Source organism: Rattus rattus, chromosome 3, assembly GCF_011064425.1.
Source record: "Rattus rattus isolate New Zealand chromosome 3, Rrattus_CSIRO_v1, whole genome shotgun sequence".
NCBI lineage: Eukaryota > Metazoa > Chordata > Mammalia > Rodentia > Muridae > Rattus > Rattus rattus.
In genome coordinates, this window is record NC_046156.1 from 56,146,232 (window position 1) to 56,173,790 (window position 27,559).

The following is a 27,559-nucleotide window of genomic DNA, read 5'->3' on the forward strand; positions in this document are numbered from 1 at the left end:
GGAACTAGCTGATTGCTGGTGTGCACATCTATCCGTTCACTGCCCTCTGTTCTTCGCTGTGGATGTCATGTTACTAGCTGCTTATGTTTCTGGTGCCTCGACTTCCCAGCAATGATGGGCTCTAAGAGGAATTGTGAGCCAAATAAATTCCTTCTCCCCTAAGTTTCTTTTGTCATGCTATTCTCATACCAACAGGAAAAAAAGGTAAGCTGAGCGATAGTTTAGATCAATGGTTCTCAACCTTCCTAATGCTGTGACCTTTTAACACAGTTCCTCATGTTGTGGTGACCCCCTTAACCATGAAATTATTTTTGCTACTTCATAACTGTAATTTTGCTACTGTTATGAATCGTGTTGTAAATATCTGATGCGCAAGATATCTGATATAAGACCCTTGTGAAAGGGTCTTTGGTCCTCACCCACAGATTGAGAAATGCTGGTTTAGATACTTGGAATAGTTTAAAAACAAAACAGGATTAAGAGCGGGATCATGAGAGGACTAACACTAGTAATCTGTCCCCATAACTCTCCAGCACTTTGCCAAACTCCATTGGCAGACCTTGGCCACCATGACCCCCTGCCCTTGTTCCTTGTCCGTGGGCCTTGCGGGCACTTCTCTAACTGGGTGTCTCGAGGCGCGGAGCATACATCTGACCCTGTATCTAAAGCAGGACAAAGGAGGAAGGGGACTGATGCTTCTGGCCCTCTCCTCCGAAGGCTCTAGAGCTCTGAGCGCCCCAGCATTCCACCGCTTTGTGCGAAGGGGCGAACCCCGCGGGACGCGGCGTGGAGCTGCCCGCCCCTCCCGTGAGTCGCCGTGGCCGCCCGCGCCGCACCCACTTCCTCTTTCCCTTCCGCGCGCCAGCCAACCGCTCGCCAAAAATTCCTGTCACTTCTGACAGGAAGCGGGGAGGCCGCGCTGGGGCGACCAGTCGCGCATCTCCGCCGCGCCCCGGGACCAGGTCTGCTCCTGGGCCGCAGCCCCGCCCGGTCCTCCACCCCCGGCTGGGCCCAGTCTTCTGTCCTCGCCTCGGCCGCAGTCCGCCTGGTCCTCCCTTCCCGTCCCCGCCGCTCGGCCCTCCGTCCTCTCCCGGCCCAGTCCTCTGTCTCTCTGTTGCTCCATCTTCAGCCACCGCGCAGCCAGGTCCTCCGTCGCGGTGGCGGCCGGGTCTTCAGGCGCGAGCCCGCCATGGAGGTGGAGGAGGCGTTCCAGGCGGTGGGCGAGATGGGCCTCTATCAGATGTACTTGTGCTTCCTGCTGGCCGTGCTGCTGCAGGTGAGTCCCCGGCTCCCCGCGGCCCCCGGGCGCTCTCAGCTCAGCCTGGCCCCAGGTGTGGCGCGAGAGGAGAGCGCAGGGCGGGAGGGGTTGGGCGCCGCGCGGTGGCGGGCCAGCCACTGAGCTCTCCCAGGCTGTCACCCGGAGCCTGGCACTGACACTTCACCGCCAGGGCTAGTTGAGAGATGAAAACCATTACCTGAGATCGCTGCAAAAATCAAAAGGAGTCGGCACCCTAACCCGTTGGCTCTAACACCTTACAGTCTAAGACAGAGACAACATGGACAACCTGCCCACAAAAGATCCAGTCTAGGACGGCCTCCTTCAGCCCTCTCGGAGATTGAGAGGACTTCCTATTAAGGGGGCTTTCACATACACAGGAATTTATTTCCCTCTGGTTAAAGTTCTACTGGGTTATAAAGCTCTGAGGCCAGCACTGGTCTAGGGAAATGATACCATCCACATAGTGTGGTTCATTGTATAGAATTCTCAGAACCCTTTTGCACACCTCAACCTGAAACTCTTGATTCTAGGGGGCCTTGGGCTCTTCAAGAGATTCACTCTTGTCATCATAGCACAATGGAAGCTGAGGCAGGAAAAGGATGGTTCTTCTTCCAGGCAAATTCAAAGTCAGCCTGAGTGGCTCAGAAAGTCCCTGGGAAGTAAATCAGTGGTAAAGAATGTGCTAGGCTCTAGGTTTGATCCCTACCTGGGCCAGAAAATGAAGCTCGCTCCCTGCTCAGGATGTTTGCATTCTTGGGATGAAGTGGTTTGTGATGAGGCAAGCTGACAGCTAAGCTAAGTAGTTCAGGTCTTATTCCAAGGGAAGTACTGGCTGGACGTGGTTATAACCAGAGCCCAGAAGGTGCTTCAACATCGGGGTGATGCTGCAGCAGGAAGAGAGTCAGCAAGTACAACTTGATCTACTGATTCTCTATCCCCATCAAAATCTTCAAAAGTTCAATTGACTTCAGCACCAGGCAGAACAGTGGATCAAGTGGTGATACTTGGAAACCCTTCTCTTAGCAGAATAAGAATTAGTATAGAGAAATAAAAATGTAACTGCAATGTCAGGTCTTCGCGTATATTGGTTTGACAATATTCTGCCTAACCAGGAGTCCCAAGTATATATTCCCTTTCTTGGCAATCCCTTCTGGCCACCACTCCACTCTCCACTTCCTGTGTTAGCACCTTTTTACTTGCTTAGCCAGGTGGCTGCCAACTTAGAATAAAATCTTTTTGGTGGTGGCACTGAAAAGACCAGTATTCTGGGTCAGGACCTGTTAATTTTCCTGGGCTTTTATTCTCCCATTGCCAGCAGGAGATCCAGGGCCTTGTGGTTCTTATACGAGAGCTTTACTGCTGACCTACACCTCATTCCCACTCCTCCCCTGCTTTTATTAATGGCCGACCTAGTTCATTGTTTAGGAAGAATTCCAAGCTCTTTTCGCTCAGTAACCATTGGTTGATTTATGGTCACTATTTGCCAGGTTTTCAAGTGGATGAATGTTTATCTTGTAGGTGTGGGCCGTACCTGTCCCTTCCTCCACCTGAGATCCACAGGAAGACTACTTTATGATGCGATGTGACTGAAAGGATAGCTGGCTCTTCTGAGGGGCTTGCTGTAGACAAGGGATGAGGGTCACATCATAAGCATTATCAAAGACCTTACTGTATCGTAGTCTAAGTCCAGCCCATTCCACGGAAGGGTTCAGCCATGAAGAGAACTGTTCTTGTCTAGGGAGTTCAGCCAAAAAGAGGACCTGGTTTTTATCTAGTAAGAGCTTTCTGACGGTTACTCCAAAACATAATGACTAGTCGCCAGCGTGCTCTACGAGTTAGAATAAGTTTAATGCTGCTCCTGAGCTTAGAGCTTGGTTGAGACTTGTATTAGTCAGGGTTCTCTAGAGGAACAGAACTTATAGAATGAAATATATACATATATATTTCATTATACATCATCATCATATCACCACCACCACCATCATCATCATTATTATTATTGTTATTATTATTATAATGGCTTAAAGACTGTGGCTCAGCTAGTCCAACAATGGCTCTATACCAACAGAAGGTCCAAGAATCCTATAGTTAGTTCACAAGGCTGGATGTCTCAGCTGGTCAGCAGAATCTCAAAGAAACAGGCTCTTATGCTAGTGAAGAAATGAACTTGCCAGCAAGAACAAACAGGCAAAAATCTAAAGCTTCCCTTCTTTCATGTCCTTTAGGTGTAGCTCAGATTAAAGATATATCTTCTCACTTCAAAAGATACGGGTTTAAAGAGGCTCTTCCCGTTTGATTTAATTTAATTCAATTTTATAAAACAAGCAAGCCATCCTCACTGATGTACTCAGCCACATGTGTGTTAGTCCCAGCCCAGAGGTAGTCAAGTTGACACCTAAGGATAGCGTCACAGGCCCCCTGAGGGTTATAATCAACTTTTTACCTATCCCTGCACCAGTTTAAGTGGGTGGGACCGTGGGCCACACTTCCCCCAGTATGCTCTCAGAAACAATGGTTGCCTTGGACTGTGGATTCATGTAACACAGATAAAGTTGTGAGTCTTCTAGATAGTTCCTCTTGAGGAGGCCGTCAAGGTACAAGAGGCAATATAGAGGACTCCCTTTGGGTTCGGACTATCTCAAGAAGTGTACTTTGGGTCGGAAAGCATCTAGTTGGCTGTGACCTCAGCATTTAGATCCCAAGGAAAGGCCACCCCAAGCTCTCTCTTTGACAGTGCTCTGACAGAGCAGGTGTCACCTTTCAAGGAGTACAAAAGAAGCCATTAATTACAAAGGAAGGCAGATAAAGTGAACCTAGTGGAAAGTACAGGGTGCAAAAGACCATTGGAGATGGCTTGTGGTGAAAATTTGATTTGCAAATGTAGATAGCACTTTTAGTCTTTAACATTTATACTTTATCTGATCAACATGAATATGAGTCCAGCATAGACTGAATGCATTTGTTAAGGAAGCATTTATAGTTATTCCTTTGGATTCCAGTTGAAAAGTTTTCCTAAAGTTGCCAACCAACTTAGTAGTAATAGTTGGCATAATTCATAGACCTCGAGGTTTTTAGAACATTGGACTGTTTCTCACCACAGTTGGAAGGTATTTTACCACCAAGAGGTAATCAAACCAAAAGGCACACAGGTTGGTAATTTTCCTCTGGTTCCTTGACTAAAGCTCAAGCAAACCAAGGTCTGCATTCTCGAGAACTGTAGGCATGCCACAGATTATATTTGGTGATTGTAGGGAAAGAAAGAGAGATTGTGAAAAAAGGAAAGAAAAGAAAAAAGTTCTTTAGAGTATATACTAGGGTCACATTTTGGTGTGTAGCCTTCCAATATTTTATTAAATGCACACATAGCTCTTTTGCGGAAACACATATTCTTGCTTGGTTTTTATCTCTTGGCGATGTTTAGATGCCTTGCTGGTACTGAGAAGTAACTCCACCAGAGAACACACACACACACACACACACACACACACACACACACACACACACACACACACACACACAAAGCTCATTAGAAAATCTGTATTGCCAGCCAACAGCTACACTGAGATCTTGCCCAAATCATGCAGTCCCAAGCCTCGCTGTCCTTCCTCTATAATGCCCAAATACCACATCCTAATAGATACACTTTGGTTAGCAAGAAGCCAAACTACAGAAGCCAAAAGGCAAGGTTAGTGCATTTAGGGATGTTCCTGGATCCTGGAACTATGAGCTAGGTCTTTGACGGATTAGGTCTTTGTTCCTGTTTTTGGCAAGTGTAAGTGCCTACATCCTGGGTTCTAAGGTCAGAATGGTACTTTCAATATAGCGTCAGTTGTGCTAAGGATGGGGGCCTGTTACAAGAGTCACAGATCAAGAGCTCCTATTTCAATTTCAACTGCTACCACATACAATCTTTGACATGTAACTATACCTTAGGCTGCTTATCAGTTTCCCATTTTCAGTTCAGAACCACACGCTGTGATGCTGGGCTCTTCTTTTTCTGGACCCCACCTCTTGCCTGTTGATTGACACTCCCCTTCTCAAGCACAGAGAGAAAACATGACCTTATGACACTGCTTTATTTCACTGTAATTTTTTATTAATTTTCTTTTAAAATTTGTTTATAATTTTAAATCACTTCAAGCAATGTAAAGAATAATTCACAAACACACATGTACTTACATTCAGGTTGAATGCTACTAATATTTTTTCCATATTTGCTTAAGACTGTGTTATAGTTTAGCTTGTAAGGCAGGGCAGATAGCACCTAGGATGTGAGATAGATGTCTGTAACTAATGAGCATTGCGCTTTTAAGATCTGAACACACATTGATATAGGAGCTGCTATGTGATATTGGGGCTCAGACTTGGCGGGGCAGGCTGTTGGGAAGGGATGATATGGTTGGAGGTGTATCAGAACTGACCGGAATCTGTGTCATTCTCACTGCCTGCATCCTCAGTGAAAACGATGCCTCTGATCATAGACTTAAAGGTGCAAGAAGTCAGAGCATGTGAAGGCAGACCCAGACGAAGGAGCAGTTGCAGGCCCAGCAGCTGTACCGCTTCGCCTGAGCTGGCCAATACTGACAGGGAGTGTGGAACACAAAAGCACCTACCCCAACCTTTTGAGCACAAAACCAAAAGCAGATCTTGCCTAGAATATTTTTTGGAGGTCATCTTAGACAAGAATATCCCAAGCAACACGTGAGTTTGTAATGTTGTGTGTCTCTTTGTTACTTCCACCTGCCAAAGGATAGCTGTATTGATAACAGATTGTACTTTTATGTTGACTTACGTACAAAAAAACTGAATTGAGGGCTGATGAGCTAGCTCAGCCAGGTACGGTGTCTGGTGCCAAGCCTGAAGACCTGAGTTCAATTCCTTGGACCCACATGGTAGGAGAGAACCAGATTGTCCCACAATTTATCCTCTGACGTCCACACCCTACCCCAAGCAATAGATAGATACAAATATGACAAAATTTTAGAAATTGAATTGGTCTAGAAGAAACTAGTGAATAAAAGTATATAGAAAACAAAGCACTTCTAGGGACATCGCATGGCAGAGTTTGGAAGAAACTGAGTTAGCTCTAGGGTATTTTCATAGAACCCTAAGAAGTGTACTTTCTGCTTTCCCTCCTCTGACTGGTTATTGCTTTTGTTAAGAATTCCATCCCTTAAACTTCAACTCACACCTCAGCAACCTCTCTGCACTTATACAGTAAGACATATACTTTTTCCTGAACAGCCTCTCTGTGTGCTCATAAACTTCATTTGATTTGAAGGAGAAATATAGGTACTGATAAAAGAATTCTCCAGAATCTTAATAAGTAGTGGGACTAAAAAATGAGACACCAGAATCATTGTCTCGTTTGTTTGTTTGAGTCTATTTGTTTGTGTGCTTATTTTTTTTTTATTCTTTTTTTTCGGAGCTGGGGACCGAACCCAGGGCCTTGTGCTTGCTAGGCAAGTGCTCTACCACTGAGCTAAATCCCCAACCCCTGTGTGCTTATTTTTAAGAGAAGGTGTAGCCTTGACTGGTCTCAAACTCAGAGATCCTTCTGCCTCTGCTCCCTAAGTGTTGTAATTAAAGACATGCACCACCATGCCTGGCCCAAAATTGTTGGGTTTGGTTATTTTTCTGCCATACCATTGTGGAAGGAATGAGTTTAAACATATATAGGATGTGCTGTCATCAAAGAGGGCTTAGATGGCACATGAATGTGTCTTTCTTCACAGCTCTTTGGAAAGTTAGAGTTTAACTCTATACATGTGGTTATGCCAAGTACCATTTCCCCCAGTGAGTAATGCACCCAACCAATGCCTTGGAAAGGAAGGAAGGAGGTTGGGGTTTGCTGCAGCCTTCAGAAGGATGAGCAGCTGAACTGAAAGCTCAGGTTTAGAGAGAAACCTGAAGGTAACTTTAGATGGACAAACGCCATCACAGAAGCGGAGAATACCTCAGATTTCTGCTTCCCTGTGCATTGGCTGGGGCTGGAGAGATGGCTCAAGAGTTGAGTCCTTGCTGATCTTCCAGGGAAATGTTGTATATGTCATACTGGAATAAGTGCAGAGAGGTGGGTGTGGTAAAGCTCGGGGGGAGGAATTCTTAACAAAAGCAATAGCCCAGTCAAAGGAGGGAGGGCAGAGAGCACACTTCTTAGTGTTCTATGAAAACAGAATAGAGCTAACTCAGTTTCTTCCACACTCCATAGTGTGATGTCTCTAAAGGTGATGACCTGAGTTTGGTTCCCAGGACCCTATCAGGGAGATTACAAATACCCATAGCCAGCTCCAGAGGATCCCACACCATCTTCTGGTCTCCACTGACACCTAGGCACACACACACACATCATGTGGCATACATTCACCAAGACACATACACACATACACTACATTCAAACAAATGAGTGAACACATAGCCCAGAATCTATTTTGGAGCTGGTGAGAAACAGTCCCAGTCTGCACCCCTTATCCAGGATCTGCCTATGAAAGTTTGGGAAGCCCTGGTGCATACCGTTCCCATAGTACTGTACAGACTTGCTGTTCAGTAAAGCATTTTTCCATTGGACCCTCTGGAGAGGCTAGTTAGTTGGGAGTGCACTGGACAGAGGTGTACATTAACACCCAGCTGTACTGCAAGAAGTTAGTAGGTTTAGAGTAGCCGAGCATGGGAAGTCACACCTGGATGGTGCATAGGCCAGTGCAGAACGCTTGAGTGCAGACTAGTGAGAATCCTGCACCCATTGGTATGTTTTGACCAGAAGAGTTTGTTGAGAAGTTTCAGGGAAATGAGCTGGTGATACAGCATAGATGGATTAGAGCGGAGAAGAGAGGCGCCAGTCATTTAGAATGTGTGAGGTCCACATTTAAAACCCCTCAAATACATCCCTATCAGTAAGACACTCACTCAATAACTAAGAGTGTTTTATGCTCCAGACACTGGACATGCGGTCTTGCTTCCATGACTAAGGTCTTACCCACACAGTGTTTCTGGTTGACCAGTTAAACAACTGAGTCCTAAATGCATAAAGGACTAATAGTAAGGGCAGCAATGAAATCAACTTTGACTTTTGTTCTTTATGTTCCCCTGAAAACGATCTGTCCACAGAGTTAGGTGGCCCCACTCTCATCTTGGTTTGCTGTTACAGGAAACCTTGAATGGTTTTTAATTGCTCTGTATCTTGTTCCAACTCACAAAGTAAACATCAGGCATACACCCATGACTTCACAGTGCAGGGTTGTGACGGTTTCCCCAGACACATCATGAAAGCCCATAATGGTGTCTCTACAAAATTACTTTAGAAACCTTCACTTTTGGAAACAAATTTTCAATACCCTTGAGTCATTTTTGTAATTTTAATTACACTGGGGCGGGTGGGGATGGGGTGGGGGGAGGGGAATTCAGCCATCTGGGGTACTTGTTCTTCCCCGGAGCTAGAGCCAGAGGAGATAATGATTTATCTACGATGTCGTTAGTCCCGCACAGAAGGAGAGTAGATGGTGGTTTCTCATTGTGGCTTTGAAGCCCATCTGCTGATAGGTGTGATTTCATTAGGCAAAAATGTGGGTGAGTGAGTGCATACGTGGAAATGGCAGAGTGGTGGTAAAGAATGAGAGGCCACTTTGGCTCTCCGGGGGGCAGAGGAGGATGTGAACTGTGTCACAGTCAAAAATGGCGAACCAAGGGTAAGCACCTCCGTGTTCTGTGTGGGTGGTACATCCCACGGTTGGTTGTGTCACCTCTGACTGCATATGACCTGTAACTGCCGGGTGTGCCTCTGGGATGGAAGACCAGCATTTCGTGGGCTTTGAACCTCACCTCTGGCCTAATCTCATGGTGCCCTGTGTAATGTTTTTTACGCAGCATAGCTCCTATCTGCCTACTGTGTGTCCCTGACGAGTAACAAAACCAAGGATGATCTGGGCTGACACTGCATAGAAGAGCTCCATCCGTTAGTATCTCTATTAACATAAAATGATGAACACATACATTAAGGGCCTTGAATGTGTGTGTATATCACATCATGCACACTCATGCTTGTTCATAGAGGGGCCAAGAGGACATTGTGTGAGGTGGGAGGAGGGCAGAGAGGATGAAGAGCAAGTGCTGTTAGGGATGCAGGGAGCTCGCACCGTTTCTCAGTGCTGATTACCTAGATTCCATTGATCTCTATGAAGAAAGTGCTGTAATAGCACCCATTCATCTTGATCTGTCCTCCCCAAATTGTAGTATATACCAAGAACGGTGTGACCGTCATAACGAGGCACCACTCAAATGAGAGGACCTTTCAGAGCATCTCCTCTTTTATCTGGAATATTGCTTGTCCCAGAACAATCCAGATAAAACCATTATGTGCTAACATATATTCACAGAACCTGGACTAGGGAAGGCACATAGCTAACATCATAGAAACATGTGCCGTTGTTACTGTCCTTCTCCGTCATTTACTCATCCCTTTTTTGAGTGTGGGGAGCCTGGGTTATCTACTTTGGAAGCCCAAAGATGAATCAGACATAACAAATATGCATGAGCAGAACTTCTGGGCCATTGGAGAGGAAGCTGAGTTGGTAAGGAAGCAGGTAAATGAAGCAGACTGTCAGAGAATGAGAGCATTCTAACGTGGCTGACAGGAGATGGGGCCTCCAGGGAAAGGAGCAGAATGCACAGAAGTAGAAGGGGGCACAGTTAGAGAGGAACGTGGCTGGTTTGTTTTGCCTGATGAAAGGCTGTGCTTTGAGTCATCTCCTGCATTCCCTGGGCCCATGATTTTCATTTCTTTATACCCATCAATTAAATTTCAGCAGATTGTAATCAGAGGGGCAGTTACTAAGTGGATGAAAGTGGTTTCGTAATTATAGCTACTGCTAGATGTGTAATCTATTTGTTCTTGTGATTATTAAGGTTTTTATTTTTATAAGCTGATTGCCTCCTCTTCTAAAATGTCCTTAATAGCATGCAAATAAGGTCCAGGAAGTACGCAAGCCTACGAACAGATTTTCCTTTGCACCTCATAGGAAATCTTGCAGCATATGGACCCATGGTACCTTTGTCCAGAAGGTCCACAGTATGTAGACTCAGAATAGATTGGGACTGTCTTGTGCCCCTCAGTCTTACCAAGAGGGAAGAAATCATAACCCAAGTTCTGCATTAGCTTCTGAGAAAATGCACAAAATGTCATGACTTCTTTCTCTTTCCATAACTAATTCCATCATGTACCACTGCTGTGTAGATGACCGTGCTGTTGGCCCTTCTATTTATCTGCTAAGCTGAAAATGCGCCTACAGAATGGTATGGAAGGTGCCCTCAGCTAGAGTTCTCGGTGGTCAGAAGAGGAATCTTCTGACAAACTCCCTGTCTTCTTGTGCCTCGTCAGCTGTTATGGCAAGGGGACTCATGGCCACACAATGACAGAAATCACATGCTTTATAGCTTTTAGACACTTAGTTTATTTTAAGACCAAGTTCAAAGTCAACAGGGATCTTATTTCCTTGAAATAAGACCTTCTTAACCTGCAGGCTAATTACATATTTTCTTAGTGAATTTGAAATCTCAAATAATCATCCAACAGCAAGAGCTAACACAAACAGATGTCCATATCAGTAAAGTCTGATAGGGCTCAGCACCCCATAAACCCAACCACGAGAAGCCGAGAGATCTAGAGTGGTCGGCAGATGGCATATGAATCGGTGCTGCGGTTTTTCTTTGTTAGTGGACAGTTATGGTTAGAGTAAACAAAGATTAAACACAGCGACAAGTTGCAATCTGAATATGCCTGAGATTTTGAACCCTTTTAAGTCTTAGGAATTGCACACCACGTTTTAAAACAATGCCTTTAGATCATGAATCCTACGCTAAGAGCCTCCAGGCTCCCGGTAACAGATTGTTTGAGCTGAAAACCCTGTGCTGAGAAGGAAATAACTGGAACATCAATCGTTCCAACCAGAGCCAGCGATGCGGGCCTTACGCCAGTGTTGGACAATATCACACAAAGCGCACAGCATCAGACACACTGCAGATACGGAAGGAAAAGTGTCTAAGGAAGCACAGAGTGCTCTATGAGTGCCCTGATGATGGCCCTCTCATAACGTGGGATGCTTTTTCATTTTTCTTTCTTCATGGCTTCTGATGGGGTCCATTTCTGTAGCCCAAACAAAACAAAGCACAGCACAGAAGGAAGAACCACCTACACACTTCCTCTCCCTCCTCTTCTCTTCTTTCTCTTCTGCTTCTTCTTTGATTCTTTATTTTCACTTGACGTGTGTTCGTGTTTTTGTCTGCATGTGCTTATGTGTACTACCGCATGCCTGGTGCCCTTGAGTATTGGCTCCCCTGGAACTAGAGTTATGGATGGGTGTGAGCTGCCATGTGGGTCCCCTGGAAGAAGAGCCAGGGCTCCTGACTGCTGAGCCATCTCTCCAGCCCTTTCCCCGCTTCTCTCTTCTTTGCTGTCTCCTCTTCGCCTTCTTGAGTAAGTCTAGCCGGTATCCCAAGCTTTCTTGAACCCGCTGTGTAACTGAGGATGACCCTGGACTACAGCTCCTACTGCCTCCACTTCCTGAGTGCTGGGAAGGTGGAAGTGAGGCAATGTGCATGGTTTATGCAATGCTAGGCCAGCACCCAACCAGCTGAGCTTCACCCCTGGCCCAATCCCTGTGTCTTTAAGAGGTGCAGGCTTCCCCAGTGTTCTAGGTCCGTGCCCGTCTGCAGCCTTTGATTGTGTGTATTCACTTCCAGCTTTATGTGGCCACGGAAGCCATCCTCATTGCACTAATTGGAGCTACACCAGCGTACCACTGGGACATGGCGGAGCTCCTGCCCAACCAGAGCCACAGCAACCAGTCTTCGGGCAAAGGCCAGGCCTTCGGGGACTGGCTTCTGACCGCCAATGGCAGTGAGATCCACAAGCACGTGCATTTCAGCAACAGCTTCACCTCTATCGCCTCTGAGGTAAGCAGGCCACCAAACCAGCCAGGTGACAAATGGCATCAACTCTGAAAGAGCCTATGTTGTCCAGAGAGCCCTTCACAAAATGAACTAAAAGCCACGTTAGCTGAGTAAAGCAAAAGCGTGCGAGTGGCCTGTCTGAAACCCCCAGAGTTTATGTCTCAGCCCCGTGCTGTATGGAGACTCAGGACTCCTTGGCTGCACAGGATAAAGTACAGATCCTTTCCCCAGTGTAAGCAGGAAACCCCGCTCTGTGGGGCCACTGCTGACCAAGAGACTCTGGTGTCGCAAAGCCAACCAGAGACGAAGCAGCTGAGACCCATCTACTGAGGGCAGCATTAAGAAAGCAGGCTTTGATTGTCTTTGTTTGTCTCTGGTGCAGCAGCAACAGCGGTAACCGCCCACCGCTAGCCTGTTAATGAGACAAGTAGCATCACTAATTGTTAGCTCCAGACCAGATATTGTGGTGCTTTATAGGTTTGTCTTATTCATTCAGAGTAGTTTTCTAGGTTGGGGACAGACTTTTCTGGAGTGGAGGTTGGCTGTTTTCTTCATTTGACTGATGGAGAAACTGAGATTCCGAGGTCAAGCCTAACTCATGACAGTGTTGGTATTTGAACCTAGATTTGTCTTAACTTGGAACCCCATGCTCTTTATTCTCATCCCAAGAAAGAACACCCTGTCTGCATCCAGACTGGGGTGCACATCCCTAAAGTTCTTTTGACTGGCAGCAGTAGCCTAATATTTTTGTCCCTCTTTGTGAGTAACTTTAAACTGACAGAGCTGAGACTAGAGCTCGGAGGTACTATACTTGCCTATCACATATGAGGCCCTACGTTCTGTCTTCACTGGGGGAGGGAAGGAGTGATGGAAACTAACTGATTTAAACAATGGGGATGGAAAAAGGCCAGCCCTTCAATCCTGTGGTTTCATCTGTTGCTTCTGCAACACTGTTGCTGTCTGTGGTTTTCAGCCATTTTAAAGTTGTACACGCCAATGTTTTCAGACTGAGTATTACAGGGTTCCCTGAGAACAGTAACATTCTCTCACAAAGAGAATTATGACCATCAGTTTGAGAGAAGATTATCAACTATACCTCAGTTACCAACTTAACAGATAGACACCTAGCTAGAATTAGTGTTCCATCCTCATCCAGTTGTGTCATGTGGTTAGTACCTCCCACAACAGGATTGTTTTCTCTTCAAAGTATGTCAAATATAATCCAGGATGCTCTATGAGGATTAGTTGTCCAGAGCTGCTCAGGGTCTTGTGACCTTTCACCTTCCTTGCTTTTGTGAGTCTGTTTTTCAACAATTCTTTCTTCCTTGTAGGCTTAGATTTTTCAAAACCTACTTTAGTGAGGGATCTTAAATGCTTCAACCTCCCTTATAGCCCACCAGCCAAAGCTATGGGAGGAAGATGGCTAACAGATCAAGAGAGAAGTGGACTGCTTAGAAATAGTTCTTTGGGGGCGATTCCAATCTTCATTGTGAGCCGTCCAGCCCACTAGCACAGATCTGCAGTGACAGTCCATGAATCAGTAGCAGCGGCTTGATCCGGGAGAAACCTCAGAGCTCTGCTGATTGCCATGAGTCCACAGAAGCCACAAGAAGCTGCCAGAATATCACCAGAAGCTGTTTGGTACATTTCCCTTTAGGAAGTCGCAACAAGCGAAGATCAGCAAGGAAAGCCCAACGAAGACCAGCAAAGGGAACCAATCAATGCCAGAGTGCCATCCACCGTCTGTTGGGTTACACTTATTCTCTTCCCAAACATCACATGCTCTCTCAGCTGTCCACTTCAGCAAAACATCCTCCCATAAGACAGTTTCCAGAAAACATCACATGACACAACCGAATCGCCAATAAAACCAGAAATTCCCACTTCACCTCCCTTTTAAAACCAGAAATGTTGCTTATGTTGGGTTAGCTCGATGTGTCCTGTCTCAGGCCATTTATCTCTGCTTTAATGACATTGACATCATGTCTTCCAGGATTCATCTGAGTTCCCCCACTCCTTGTACAGTTTCTGTTTCATTTTTAAGAAATAAGTCTATGGGGACTGACTTTCAGATTATAATCACTGCTGGTTATCAGAGCTCCATGCACAGCTCAGTGGCCAGGCATGATTCTTGTGTGATCCCGTATAGAGGATGTTCATAGTGGCCAAATGGTTATTTCTGAATTCAGCACACCCTCCACACGACAGGCCTGGAGCCTGCTTCCTTCTGTAAGCTGGCATCGTTTTCTTTCCCCCATGTGTCTGTATATTTGATCTATATATCTATCAAAAGTATGTCTGTGTAGATCTCTCTCCAGTGATTTATAGATTATTACAGCCCTTAATTATGTTACTACCTAAATTATCCCCCAGTTTACCAATGCAGTGCCCTTTTATTTTTAATTTGAAATTTAATTGAAAATAACTGTGAATTTACATGCAGTCACAAGAAATAATACAGAAAAATTCCATATTACCCTTTGCCCTGTCTCCCCATCAATAACATCTCCCCGAACCATGCTATGACATCTCCGCTGATGGCAGCTAAATGCTGACATTTCTGTGGCTTCTCTTGCTGCCTTTAGAGCAGTCCTGCTTCTCTCCATGGCTCACCCTTTCATAGTTCCTCCTAAGCACAGATACTTTCTCCTAAACTTCCATGTTTAGGGGATGCCATTTTGAAGAATTGTATAAAGGTCTTAGTGCTGGAGACTTTCGTGGTTTGCACCCTGCCCCCCCTCCAATTCAGCATAATCTGCTGACTGAGTAGCCTAGGATCGTATCATTGTATTATTATAGCTGCTAATAAGCTTGGGATGGATTGGGTTAATTCTTCTTGCTTGACTGTTTTCCAAATTATCATATTACTTTGTTTCTTTTCCATTTGCACATACTAAGGCTGCACATAATAATTTTGTCTGTATAAATATTTGGGGCACCTTTTCTTATTAGGAGTTGCCTAGAGCCTGTGTATGAGTCTACTGCATCTATTGCAGGCGCAGCTTTGTTGCAGGATGGTTTCTAGCTCCCCCAATCACAAGCCTGAGTAAGAATGTCTGCAGGTCGAGCAGGGTTCCCCGAGGCTTGCCGTGGCTCAAGCAGAGCCTCTCTGAGCAGCTGTGACTGTGATTGGTCACCACTTGAACAAGGCCTCTGGAAAGGTCACAGCTTCTGCATCCATTGTGGTTGCAGTTCTTTCTACCTGGAATGTTCCAAGCAGTAGGGTTGCCATGATGCTGGTCTGGCTGGGTGTCCATCAGTGAGCGCTTCTCTGGAAGTCTGGAGCTCCAGGGAAACTCTGACAGCATCGTCCTAACCAGCTTAGTGTATGTGGAAGAAAAAGGAGCACTACTGGGTACTTACGGGGACACTAACACTCTTAACAGTGCTTGGTGCTGCTTACCGAGCACTCAGCCAGTACCTTTATGGAAGCTTGGGTCCTTCTGTCTGTCTCGTTTTTGACATGCTGGTTTCTCCAACAGATAGTCTTGAATATAAAGCTGGAGAAAACAGGTGAGCACTCCACTGTGTCATTTCTTGAGATCTAGGGTCCCTAGATGGATTCTTTTCTACTTTGCAGAGTCACCTTGTGTTTGCTTCGTGTGTAATTTTCAGCAGCGTTTGAGGGAGAGCAGGAAAACCGTGTCTACCTTGTCCTTGTCTCGTGCCTCTGCCCTTAGAAAGTGGGCATCCTCCCAGGTGATTTTGATTTTTAAAAGTACTTGAGACACCTTTGTTGAGGGGTAGAGATGTGGCCCAATAGTAGAACTCTTGGCTAACATGCACAAGGGCCTGGGTTTAAGCGCTCCGCCCCTGACACACACACACACACACACACACACACACACACACACACACACGAGTGGGGGAGAGGGAGAAAAGGAGAAGAGAGAGAGAGAGAGAGAGAGAGAGAGAGAGAGAGAGAGAGAGAGAGAGTCTGTCTGTCTGTCTGTGTCTTTGGCCTAATACATCTTTCAGCTCCATGTCCAAGCTGTGGTATTGGTCGTCTTTCGAGGAAAGCCTGGTCCCATTTAGTCTCCCCCAGGATGATGAGGTGGGTGAGAGCTGTAGATCTATTCTTTAACGAGTCCATTATTATACTATAATGCAAGTGAGTCTTAGGCCAAAGCCTGCTGCACATGGAAACACTTCTCAACCAAATTATCACCAGCAGAGAAGCTCTCAGTGAACTTTCTTGCAGGCTGGAGAATCCTGACTGTTTCTTTCCCAGGGGTATCCTGAACTCATGAGACAAGAGATGATTCCAGAGTTCAGAGAGTTCAGGACTGAAATGGGGTCACCCCAGTAGGTAAAGAGTACAGACCACACTGCTTATCTCAGAAGCTGCTGCCTACAAAGTGAAGGGATCACCGTCAAAATACACTGAGCTAATCTGCGGTTCTGAATCCCATTCAGTTCACCAGCAGCCACCCTTTCTTGTTTGATTTTCTTGTGGTACTGGGGATTGAACCTAGGGCCTTGAATATGATAAGCAAGTGTTGTACCACAGCTGTCCTAATATCTTTCCTTTTACATTTTATTTTGAGCCAGGATCTTACTAGATTTCCCTGCCCGTTCTTGAACTCAGTCTACTCCAGGCTGGCTACTGCTTCAGCCTTCCAAACAGTTGGAATTACAGGCCAGTGAAAACCAGGCCTTGGTGATACTTGTGTAGACTGTCCCACTGCATCCATTAAATACTTTTAATTTAGGTAATAGAGCAACACTGTGCTTCAGCACCGCAGGCACACAACCTATTGTGGTAGAACTGAGTGAAATTAATACTCTATGACTGGAAGGACACCTTTACTAACCAGTGTTCATTGAGCGACTACTACTTGCCTCGTGATTGCCTCCACAGTAGGAGGGAGAGCTGTTAGACCCTACACTTTAGGGCGGCAGGACTAGGCCATCTGTCTCACCATGTCCTGTGCTGATACTCTGGAGGCTCACAGCAAACAGTGCTTCATGACTGACTGAGGATAGACAGAAGTGGGAGTTATCAAGTAGGAGCTCAGAGAGCTCCCTCCAGAGACAGAGGTGGCTGGTGAAGGAGAAATGGAGTTAAGTGGCTTCTCCAGCCAGAGCATCCCTGGGAGCACATAACCTAAGGGCTCAGATGTGCCTTGTCTTCACACTACCTGTATCCGTCCCACTGGAGTGTATCTGTGAGTCATGCTCTCTCTCACCATCTGTCTGTCAGTCTGCGCCTGTGTTGGCTCCTTCCTCCTCCCCTCCCCTTACTACTTCTCCTCCTGTCTCTGTCATGCTGACTCCAGTGCTCTCCCCCATTGCATTCTCTGAGCTGAGCTCCCTATTTCCCTTCCACATAAAGCTTCCATGTTGTAAGTTCTCTGACTTGCCGGGCAGGATGGTGCACTCCTTTAGTCCCAGCATTGAGGCAGAGGCAGGTAGATGGTGGCTAGGAGTTCAAGGTTAGCCTGGTATACATAGTGAGTTCCAGGCCAGCCAGAGTTACGTACTGAGACTCTAATTTTCTGTCCTCTTTATATGCATCTCTGTTTCTGTCTCTCATCCTCTCTTCCTCTCTGTCCCTGTCTCTATCTTCCTGCCGTCCTTGTCTACCTCTCTTTCATTCTCACTAGTACTACTTAGATGCCCACATCTGAGCCTATAGGCTACTACTCATCTTGACTATAGGTTTGTAATGACTTTCTCTCTGGGTCATAAAGGCACATGCTATGTTCCTTTCCTACCTGAGCATCAATATTTCATCCTCAGAGAGCATTGCAGGGAGCAAATTACCCTGTATAGAGTGAGCCCACACCTCCAGCATTCCTCTAGTGTGTCTAGACCTCAGGTAGAGGAGGGCTGGTCTGCTGCACTGTTGGGAAATGTAGATGTGTAGCCCCTCTACAGGATGGCTGGAGTCATGATTATCTGTGGAGCATCTCAACTCTTAACCAGTTGCCTCAGGCTGAGGAGGTCCATGATGCTTTGCAAGGATAGCCATGACCTGTCTGCGTTGTTCACAAAGTAGTACAGGTGACAACACTGTCTACTACTGGGACTGAAATCCATTACCCTCCCAGCCCCCTCAGCTATGGTGAGACTGTTCCAGCTCCAAGCTTGTAGGAGGAAAGATGAACCTACCGAAGGTTTCATGGGTAGAAGAGAAGATGGAGAGGCAGACAGTGTGACTGCCTTTCAGAGATCATGGGTCAGGCTATCTACCACAGGCCTTTTTTTGCATTTTTATTGGATATTTTATGTATTTACATTTCAAATATTATCCCCTTTCCCTGTTCCTCCCTCTTCCATTCCCCCTCCCCATGCTTATATGAGGATGCTCCCCCTCCCCACCTACCCACTCCCACCTCACCACCCTGGCATTCCCCTACACCAGGGAAACGAGCCTTCACAGGACCAAGGGCTTCTCCTCCTATTGATGCCAGACAATGCCATCCTCTGCTACATATGCAGCAGGAGTCATGGGTCCCTCCATGTGAACTCTTTGGTTTGTGGTTTAGTCTCTAGGAGCTCTGGGAGGTCTAGTTGATTGATATTGTTGTTCTTCCTATGGGGTTGCAAACCCCTTCAACTCCTTCAGTCCTTTCTCTAACTCCTCCATTGGGGTCCCTGTACTCAGTCCAAAGGTTAGCTACAAGCATCCTCATCTGTATCAGTAAGGTTCTGGTAGAGCCTCTCAGGAGATATCCATATCAGGCTCCAGTTAGCAAGCATTTCTTGATATCAACAATAGTGACTGGTTTTGGTGGCTGCATATGGGATGGATCTCCAGGTGGGGCAGTCTCTAGATGGACTCTCCTTTAGTCTCTGCTCCACTCTTTGTCCCTGTATTTCTCCCATGAGTATTTTGTTCACTCTCCTAAGAAGGACTGAAGCATCCACATTTTGTTCTGTCATCTTCTTGAGCTTCATATACCATTGGCTTTTCATAGCCCAATAGCCCTATTGTATAAATCAACAGTGGAATTAGAGTGGCCCCTTTAGGCATATATATCTGAATGCTTGGTCCCTGTTCATGGAACTGCTTTGGAAAGATTAGAAGATGTGGCCTTATTGGAGAGGCATGGCCCTGGAGGATGGGCTTTAAGGTTTCAAATGCAGGTGCCATTCCAAGTTAGCTCTCTCTGCTTCCTACCTGATAATCACGGTGTGAACTCTCAGCTACTGGCCTAATGCTCTTCTGCTTGCTTACGGCCATGCTCCTCCCCACCATGGTGGTCATGAACTCAGCTTCTGACACTGTAAACCCTCACTAAACTTTGTTTCTTTTAAGCTACCTTTGTTGTGGTATCTTATCACAGCAATTTACAAAGTAAGTTTGACAGATGGCAAGGGGTTAGCCTTAAACCATATCCCAGATAAGCTGCTCTCCTGGGATCCAGTGACTCCATATTCTTTCCATTACATAGTGGCTTCCAAACACTTTTCCATATAAAGCTTAGTTTTAAAGAATGTCCTAAATAGAGGGTCATATTTAAGATGTTTTATTTTTTGATATCTAGGTGTAAGCATATCTAGTGTATGTGTGCATGAGTGCAGGCCCCTGCAGAGGCCAGAGGCATTGGAACCCCTGGAGCTGGAGTTACAGGCAATTGTGAGCTACCCAATGTGTATGGGAATCCAATCCAGGTCCCCCAACAAAGGCAGTACGCATGTCTAATTGCCGAGGCTACTGAGCCAGCCCTACCATATCCAAGAGTAGGAACTTGGCTGTCATCCCTGAAGAGAGGTCTAAGCTGAGCTCTGCCTTTACTGGTTCTAGAAACCCTTATTTGGAAAATATGACCACTCTCCTGAGCTGTGTATTAACTTCACTGAAGTGGCAAGAAGCGAGGAATGACAATACGGTCGGGCAGTTTGGTGACAGTGCACTCAACAAAATGACTATGGAGAGACTGTGTGGGGCACACGTCAGACAGAAGACTGAATAAAAGAAATATCTTCCCATGGCCACTCACCTGCCCAAAAGTGCCTTTGGGAAAATAGAGAACCAAGAATAATGCACTCTTGGAGTGGCCAGGGAACTTGTTCAGTGTGTCCTCCTAGTTAAGGAAGGAGCCTGTTCACTGGCTCCTGTGATCTACGGAGGGACAGAGCAGGCAGGCAAGGAAGCAGATGTCTATGAACAGTGCTCACACTTGCCACACTGAGGAAATATGACTTAGGGTGTTTGTTCTGGACATGTGGGGAGCCTGGGTAGCTGTCTTGCACACACACACCTGTACAGCACAGTGGGAGAGGCCAGGCTCTGTCCTGCTTCATGGTTAACCCACATGAGGGAACATGCTTCCCAACACTACAGAAAACACCGCAGAGGCATTGAATGAAAAAAACTGGGCACGGTGGAACATGCCTGCAACCCCAGAATTCAAGGGGTAGAGAATTATGAGTTTGAAGCCACCCTGGACCAAAGATGAGATGAGGACCTGAGCTTGATGCCTGCCCAACACAGGACTGAGAAGACCCCCTGATTGTCCTCTGACCTTGACAAATGCCTGGTGGGGCACACATCCCCCAGCCTATTAAATAAACCCAAATAAAATATAATATGAAATCCTCTTTACCTGTCTACAGAGATACCAAGATAATGCTGACAGAACACCACAGTCTAGGATATTGTGTTAAAATCCACAGTTTATAGCTTCTACCAACATATTATTGTGCTTGATTTTGAAGAACTGTTCTATGGAGGGTTTAGGAAGGGTGAATAAAACGTTATGTGATTAACACGGTATTTAATTTTTAAAAAATCCTCTAATCTAGCAGTCTTGACTATTCTCAAACGAGCTAATGGCCATCGGGGTGGGTTTATGTAGCAAATTGCTGTCTGCTATATTCAAATTATTCCCTGAGCTCCAACTCCTACAGAAAATACCAAATATCATGGAGACACACAATTATCATGCTTAATTAATGTTTGCAACCAAAAAGCACAGGGTTGGAATCTTTAATATCATTGTGGATATTGAAGAGCCGAGGTTGACTGACTATTATCTTGAGATTAATATATTTTTCCCCAAGCCAGACCCTGGGGTCAAAAGGCAGAGTATTAAAACTATTTGAAAAATTCACTGCAATTAATTGCTGTGGGGACTAATTTTTTTTAATGTCTTGCTTCCTTATGCCTGTGCTACGGATTGATCTCGCCTGCACACTTCACCCATTAAGTGGTGATTCAGAGTGACAACTACATGGGAATGAAGCAAGTTAGTTAATCACCATGAAACTGCTCTGGAGATGCCCAGTCCAAGTACGCCCCACTCTCGGGAGCTCTCATTACCTGATCTGTTCCCGGAGTGAGGTTTGCCTGCACAAAGCCATTTGTAATTTTTATGGAGAAGACAAGGGCAAAGAGGTTGGTGATGATGTTTGTGTGGAATTGCTATGAGTAACCACTCGAGGTCCTGTAGGGCCCTCAAGGTCGTTCCTTGGGGTGTTAGAAAACTGCTGTTTGTTCCAGCTCGGCAGTCTTGGAATATCCATGAGCTAGGAATCTGGGTGTGGAAGTAGTTGTTATAACCTGGTTTTCCCAAAGTGTGTCTTCCAGATGCAGGGTGCTGGATGGGTGGACATGGGCCAGTCTTGTTTGCCTGTGTTTAGGTGGCCATAACAGCCAGGGAGCTGCCGTTGTCTTCCTTTGCAGACTGTCATGGTCTGCCCCCATCTCTTGGAAAGCCGAGGTGGTACTTGTGAAGTATACTGGGGCCCCGTACAAGTCCATCTTCCAGAGGAGACTCAGCAGCAGGGGAGGGGTGCCAGGGCTCTCTGACCTGCTGGAGTCACTGCCTGTCTCACAGATTCACTGATCCACCGTGCGCCCACCCATGGCACTGCTCTTCCTATGATGATGGGTATTGTTCTCAGTAGAAATACTCGGGCATTAATGAACACGAGATAAACGTAAAACAAAGTAGTCTGGATGTCAGATTGACTATAGAAAGAAGACAGCCCCTCAAACTCCAAATGCCCCCTCAGTGGCTCTGAAGGCAAGGTGGCCAGTTAGCTAGTTTCTGTATACTAGTAAACTCAAAATGCAAGGCTGGACGTCATGATGCCAAGATGCATGGACTGTGCTGGAATCCCAGCAGTCAGAGGGTGGAGGCAGAAGGGGTACCTCTGGTTCAAGGTCAGCCAGACCCAGAAACACAAGTCCTCTGTTTGTGAAGATGCCTGAAAGACCATATAGCATCCACTCTTACATACATAAGTCAGCGAGTGAGTGATTCGTGTTGGCAGGCACTGTGAGATTAGCACGTGGGTTTCAAGTGTGCCCTCAGGACGCTCAGGGCATTGTGTGAGAGAAACAAGGGAGCACATGGCTGGCTCTGCATGATGCAGAAGAAAACGTGGCAGGGAGAAGAGAGGGTCAGTTCTGCTGAGAGGGGTCAGGCTGCGGTGTGGACGTATGTTACAGAAGATGAACAGGAGTTCGGTGATGGGGAGGCTGGGGGAGGGGGAGGCAGGGGCCTAGCAACGTACAAAGAAAGGTCAGTTCCCTAAAGGAATAAGGCTTCGTGGCGCAAATCAAAATGTTTGCTTCCCTTTGGAAGCGATGCCATGCCCTCCCTGGAGCTCCTGCAAGGCAGGCTGTGTGTCATGTATCTTTCGGGTGGGTGATGCAGAGCCATTACCTGCCCTGGGCCAAAACAAGAAGAACAAGAGAGGGCCAGGCCTCCATGGAGGAGGGAAATGACTTAATGCTCATAAAAGCCTAATGTTCATAGCAATAGCATAGCTGTACATGCTTCCCAGGTACAGCTCCTTCTGCAAAGAGGGGCCTGTGTTTGAGACTACGGCTCTCAACTACTATTCTGAAAAATGTCACCATAAACTGGGAAGATAAACAAAAGTGGAAGAGAGTGGGCCATTTAGGCCACGAGGGGAACATGAAGCAGGCAGGCCTGTGGCATTCCCGAGCTGCTAAGAGTCAGGCTGTGCACACCGCAGTTCTCAATGCTAGCAGTACTAGGGGTCCTTCCTGCCCCTCTAGTACTTATGCTCACCTGAGGAGCATGCGCTGCAGTGTCTGTGGACTGGGGCAGTCAGGGAGGAAGGGGTGGCCATGAGCTATGCAGTGTGGAAGGAAAATAATGACACCTGGTGTCGTGTGGGGACCTGTGTACGGCACACAGACTGCAGGTGGGTGATACAACCCCAGTTTAAAACCAGAAACTTTAGTGGGCATTTGTATTTAAGACACACACACACACACACACACACACACACACACACACACACACACACACTCACACCACGGAATGAGGCACACCCTGGGACATAAGGCTAGCCAAAAATGAAAATTACAATTTAAGACATTGTCTTCTTTTCATCCTGACAGCCCTGTTTCTAAAGGTAGAGGTCACAGAGCATTCACCACCACCACCACCCCCACACTCTCTCTCTCTCTCTCTCTCTCTCTCTCACACACACACACACACACACACACACACACACACACTCTCTCTCTCTCTCTCACACACACACACACACTCACACTCACACACTCTCTCTCTCTCTCTCACACACACACACACACACACACACACACACACACACTTCTTACTTTCCAGTAATACTGTAGTCTGTTTCTCTAAGTCAGTGGTTCTCAATCTGAGGGTCATGACCCTTTAAGGGTTGAATAACCCTTTCACAGGGGTCACCCAAGACCATCGGAAAACACAGATATACATTACAATTTATAAGAGTGGCAAAATTCCAGTTATGAAATAGCAAGAGAAGTAAATTTATGTTGGGTCACCATAACAGGAGGAACTGTATTAAAGGGTCACAGCATTTAGGAAGGTTGAGAATCACTGCTTTAAGCTACAAGATCTACTAATTCCTCATTTCCTTCCGATAGCTGATTTTCCTGCATGTTTCCTGAGTAGAACACATGCCGAGGGCTAAAATTAGAAACTCTTTCCCCGGTATGTTGTCATTTCTGTGCGAAGGGTAGCTGTGGGGACAGGAGGAGAAGAATGTGGAGAAGTCGGTTGGCTAATTATCTAGCTGTAAAGTGTGCAGCCTGCCTGTTTGACAGCTCTTTGATGTCTGTGTTTCTCATTACTTTGGCTGCTAACTTTGCTTTTAGAATTATGCCTGAGCATGGAGTCCATTTTAGGGAAGAACACTGGTTTTTTTCCCCTAGATGATCATATATCTGCCATGTCAGAAAAATGATTGAGTTGACTTGACATCTCCATAAAGCATAAGGTTTGGTGCACTCAAGACATGCTGAAGACACATTTTACGACTTCCTTTAAAACTCATCTGCAAGCTTCTCTCTGTGTTTGATTGGTGTGGTCCATTCAGTAGTAATTCCTGTTCCCAGACTCAGACTCTGTGAACACTAGGTCTCCATGCCTAACTTGAATCTGTTCTGTTCTAGAAGCCCTCCCCGCCCCTTTCCGTTCAGGCCAGCCTGCCTTGCTGAACATTTGGGGTAAAAATATTTGCCTTCATAGTCTTCCTTTCCTATTTACATGCATGCAGGGAGGGGGAATTTTCCATCTTGGGCCTCACGGTCAGCTTGCCATCTTCGTCCCACACTTGTATTGCGACCAGGGTAGATTTGCCCTCTATGTTCCCAGACTTCAGTGCCTTACTGGGACATCCCCTCTATCCTCAGCCTGTAAACACGCAAGCTTGAAGACTGAACAGAACCCTCTCCCAAACATGTCACTGATACCCAGCCAAGAGGAAGTCCACCTTCATTCTCATCACCTCTGCTCCTCTCTGAGAGCTGGAAGGCTCTGCTGAGCACCTGGTGCTGGGCCCGCACCTGTCTTGGCCGGATTTATATTCCTTTCGTCCTTTATGGTAGAGGCATCTGCTCTTGGTTCTGGCCTGCACTGTGCCTGACTTCCTCTCAGGCCTATTTCTGTAGCCGAGTGAACTATGCTATCTGGTTTTGACACCGGGCCCTTCCAGTCTATTTTGAAATAAATACAGCAAATGCTCATGGGTTTAGATATCAGATGTATGTAGACTGCTTAGCCAGGTCAACATGAAGGGATAGAAGTATTTGTCTTTATACGTCTTTCTTTCCAATTAATATACATGGAGAGAAAGTGGGACTCTTATATTTTGGATTTGCAAGCTATTCTTTAATTTGAAATGAATGACTATAAGGGAACATTCATTCTAATTGCTTTAGAATTTGGCCTGCCATTAACAAAAAATAAGAGAGTAACCACTTTAATAATCTCTGGCCAATAAGATCTTGAATGACATTCATTTTTATTTTTAAAATCTAAAAATTCATTAAATGTTTCTTGACATTCTCTGACTTTCAAGTCATCATTATGTTTTGATCTGTTATAATTTATTTTCTTGTGTCCTGGTGACTTCCTGGTTTAGATTTTTATCCTGGCACTAAATAGCAACCACAGGGTGAGAAAACAAGCTAGCAACTGATCTAGTCTTCCAACCCACAGGGAACCTGTCTTAGTCGAGTTCGGACAAAGTTAAACCCTTTCGATCACACGGTAGCTAAGGAATAAGAATGTAAATGATTCTTTAGAAAATTGAAAACAAAACATGTTAAATGGCATCAGGTCAGGGGTGTGGAAATCTGTCTGTCAGCTGACGGCCTGCCTCAGCCACTCTTCGTTTATGAAACTCTGCTAGGGAGCTACCCCATCTTCTAACAAGCCGTTCTCCCATTAGCATTGGGAAAATCTATCTGCCTTTCGGTTTTTCTGGTCATCCTTGAATGGATTCCAGGAGAAGTGGGAGGGTGCATTAGCCTAACCAACATTGACTTGAAGAAAGATTAGTAGAAATCACTTTGACACTTGGAACTGGCAGCCTGAGAATCAGGATTTGGAACTCGCTGGCTAACTGTCCCTTGGGCCATTTCTCCCTAAAATCATTGTCCAAGTTGACAGCTCTTCAGTTGCTGAGGGACAGCACTGTAGCCTTTTTAGTGGATATGAGAAATTTGGAAAATACAGTCAACAGAACACTCATTTCTTCCTGATTAACAGACCCAGCTCAGAGTCCACCCGAGTATCCTCACTGTGGACACAGATCGGCAAACCCTAAAGAACAGAGGAGAGAAGGCTAGAGTTGCAAGCCAGGTCTTAAAAGCGTGCAAACTGAGCACATGATGCTATCACAAGTGTCTGAATTAGGAGGGTAATTATACCTAAAAACAATTCCATTTGGTCCTGTTCGTCTGTCACAGGAGCAGGGCTGACCCCGTGGTGGATGCTGAGCTGTCTTCTCTAGGGCCGCATAGCATCTAACGTCTCATTTTTCCACTTCAGAGTATGTCGCCATAGCCGTTCCTCCTGAGCTGAACATTCTTCCTCAGAACTACCGGTGTATCCAAAATAAATTAACTTTCACAGAACAAAACTCTTCTCCAAATGCCAGAGCGCTCTCCATGAGTCTTATATGACATCCTGACACATATTATACAGCCTTAGGACTGGCTTGTCAAGACCGCCATCAGTCCAGGCTCGTAGGAGATACAGAGCAAAGAGAGAGACTAGGTGTACTTTGGGGGGCCCTAATGAGTAGCGTCAGAGCCTGGAGAAGGGGTACCATAATAAACAGGGAGAGGCGGCCCTGAAAAGTACCACCTTGAGAGTTCCCAATGAGAAGGGCTCTTGGATGGCTCTGCAAGGGCGCCGGGAAGATGAAATATGAATATCTTTGTATCCTACGAGGTTGCTGTCTCTGTGACATACTTTACTGGTCTCTACTACTAACCATCACTAGACAGGCTGTCAGGGAATGATGCTAATCAGAATCTAAGCTCATAATCGTCCTACAGGAGATAATCGTACTCTGTGGATTTCTACTGTGGTGAATGTGCACGGCACGAAGCTGGCCGGTTTAATGTTAAGGGTATGATTCTGTGGCCTTACGTATATTCACACTATTCTGCAGCCACCACTGCTGTCCATTTCTAGAAGGTTTTCATCATTCTGCATGGAGAGTCTGTTCCCTTTAAAGGGCGGCTCTCTTGTTCCTCCTCCTGTAGTTCCTGTAACCACTATTCTGTCTCTGCGAAGCTACCTCTTACAGGTACCTCATGTAACTAGCTTCATGCAGTATTTATTCCTTCATGCCTGGTTTGTTTCGTTTACCGCAATGTCTTCAAAGTTTATCTGGGTTGCAGCATGAATCCGACTGTGTTAGCTTTACAGGTTGAATAATATTCCATTGTCTATGAGTATAGCATGTACTGTTTTTCCTGCACCTATGTCTGGGCAGTGCCCTCAGAACCTAGAAGACAGAATTGGATCTCCTGGAACGGGGCTACCAACAGCTGTCAGCTGCCATGTGGGTGCTGGGAATCAAACCTGGGTCCTCTGGAAGAATAGCCAAGCGCTC

The 27,559-nt window shown here is 46.0% G+C and overlaps 1 protein-coding gene across 1 annotated transcript in view; it reads left to right on the forward strand.

Moving 5' to 3' along the window:
* The first annotated feature begins 291 nt into the window (after window positions 1-291).
* The window catches only part of Slc22a15 (solute carrier family 22 member 15), a 66,103-nt gene continuing 38,835 nt past the window's right edge, over window positions 292-27,559 (forward strand). Inside the window, exons 1-2 of the mRNA XM_032897618.1 lie at window positions 292-1,276; window positions 12,014-12,226. Of these exons, the coding sequence (XP_032753509.1) occupies window positions 1,190-1,276; window positions 12,014-12,226 (300 nt within the window). The 5' untranslated portion in view covers window positions 292-1,189. The remainder of the gene's footprint in view (window positions 1,277-12,013; window positions 12,227-27,559) is intronic.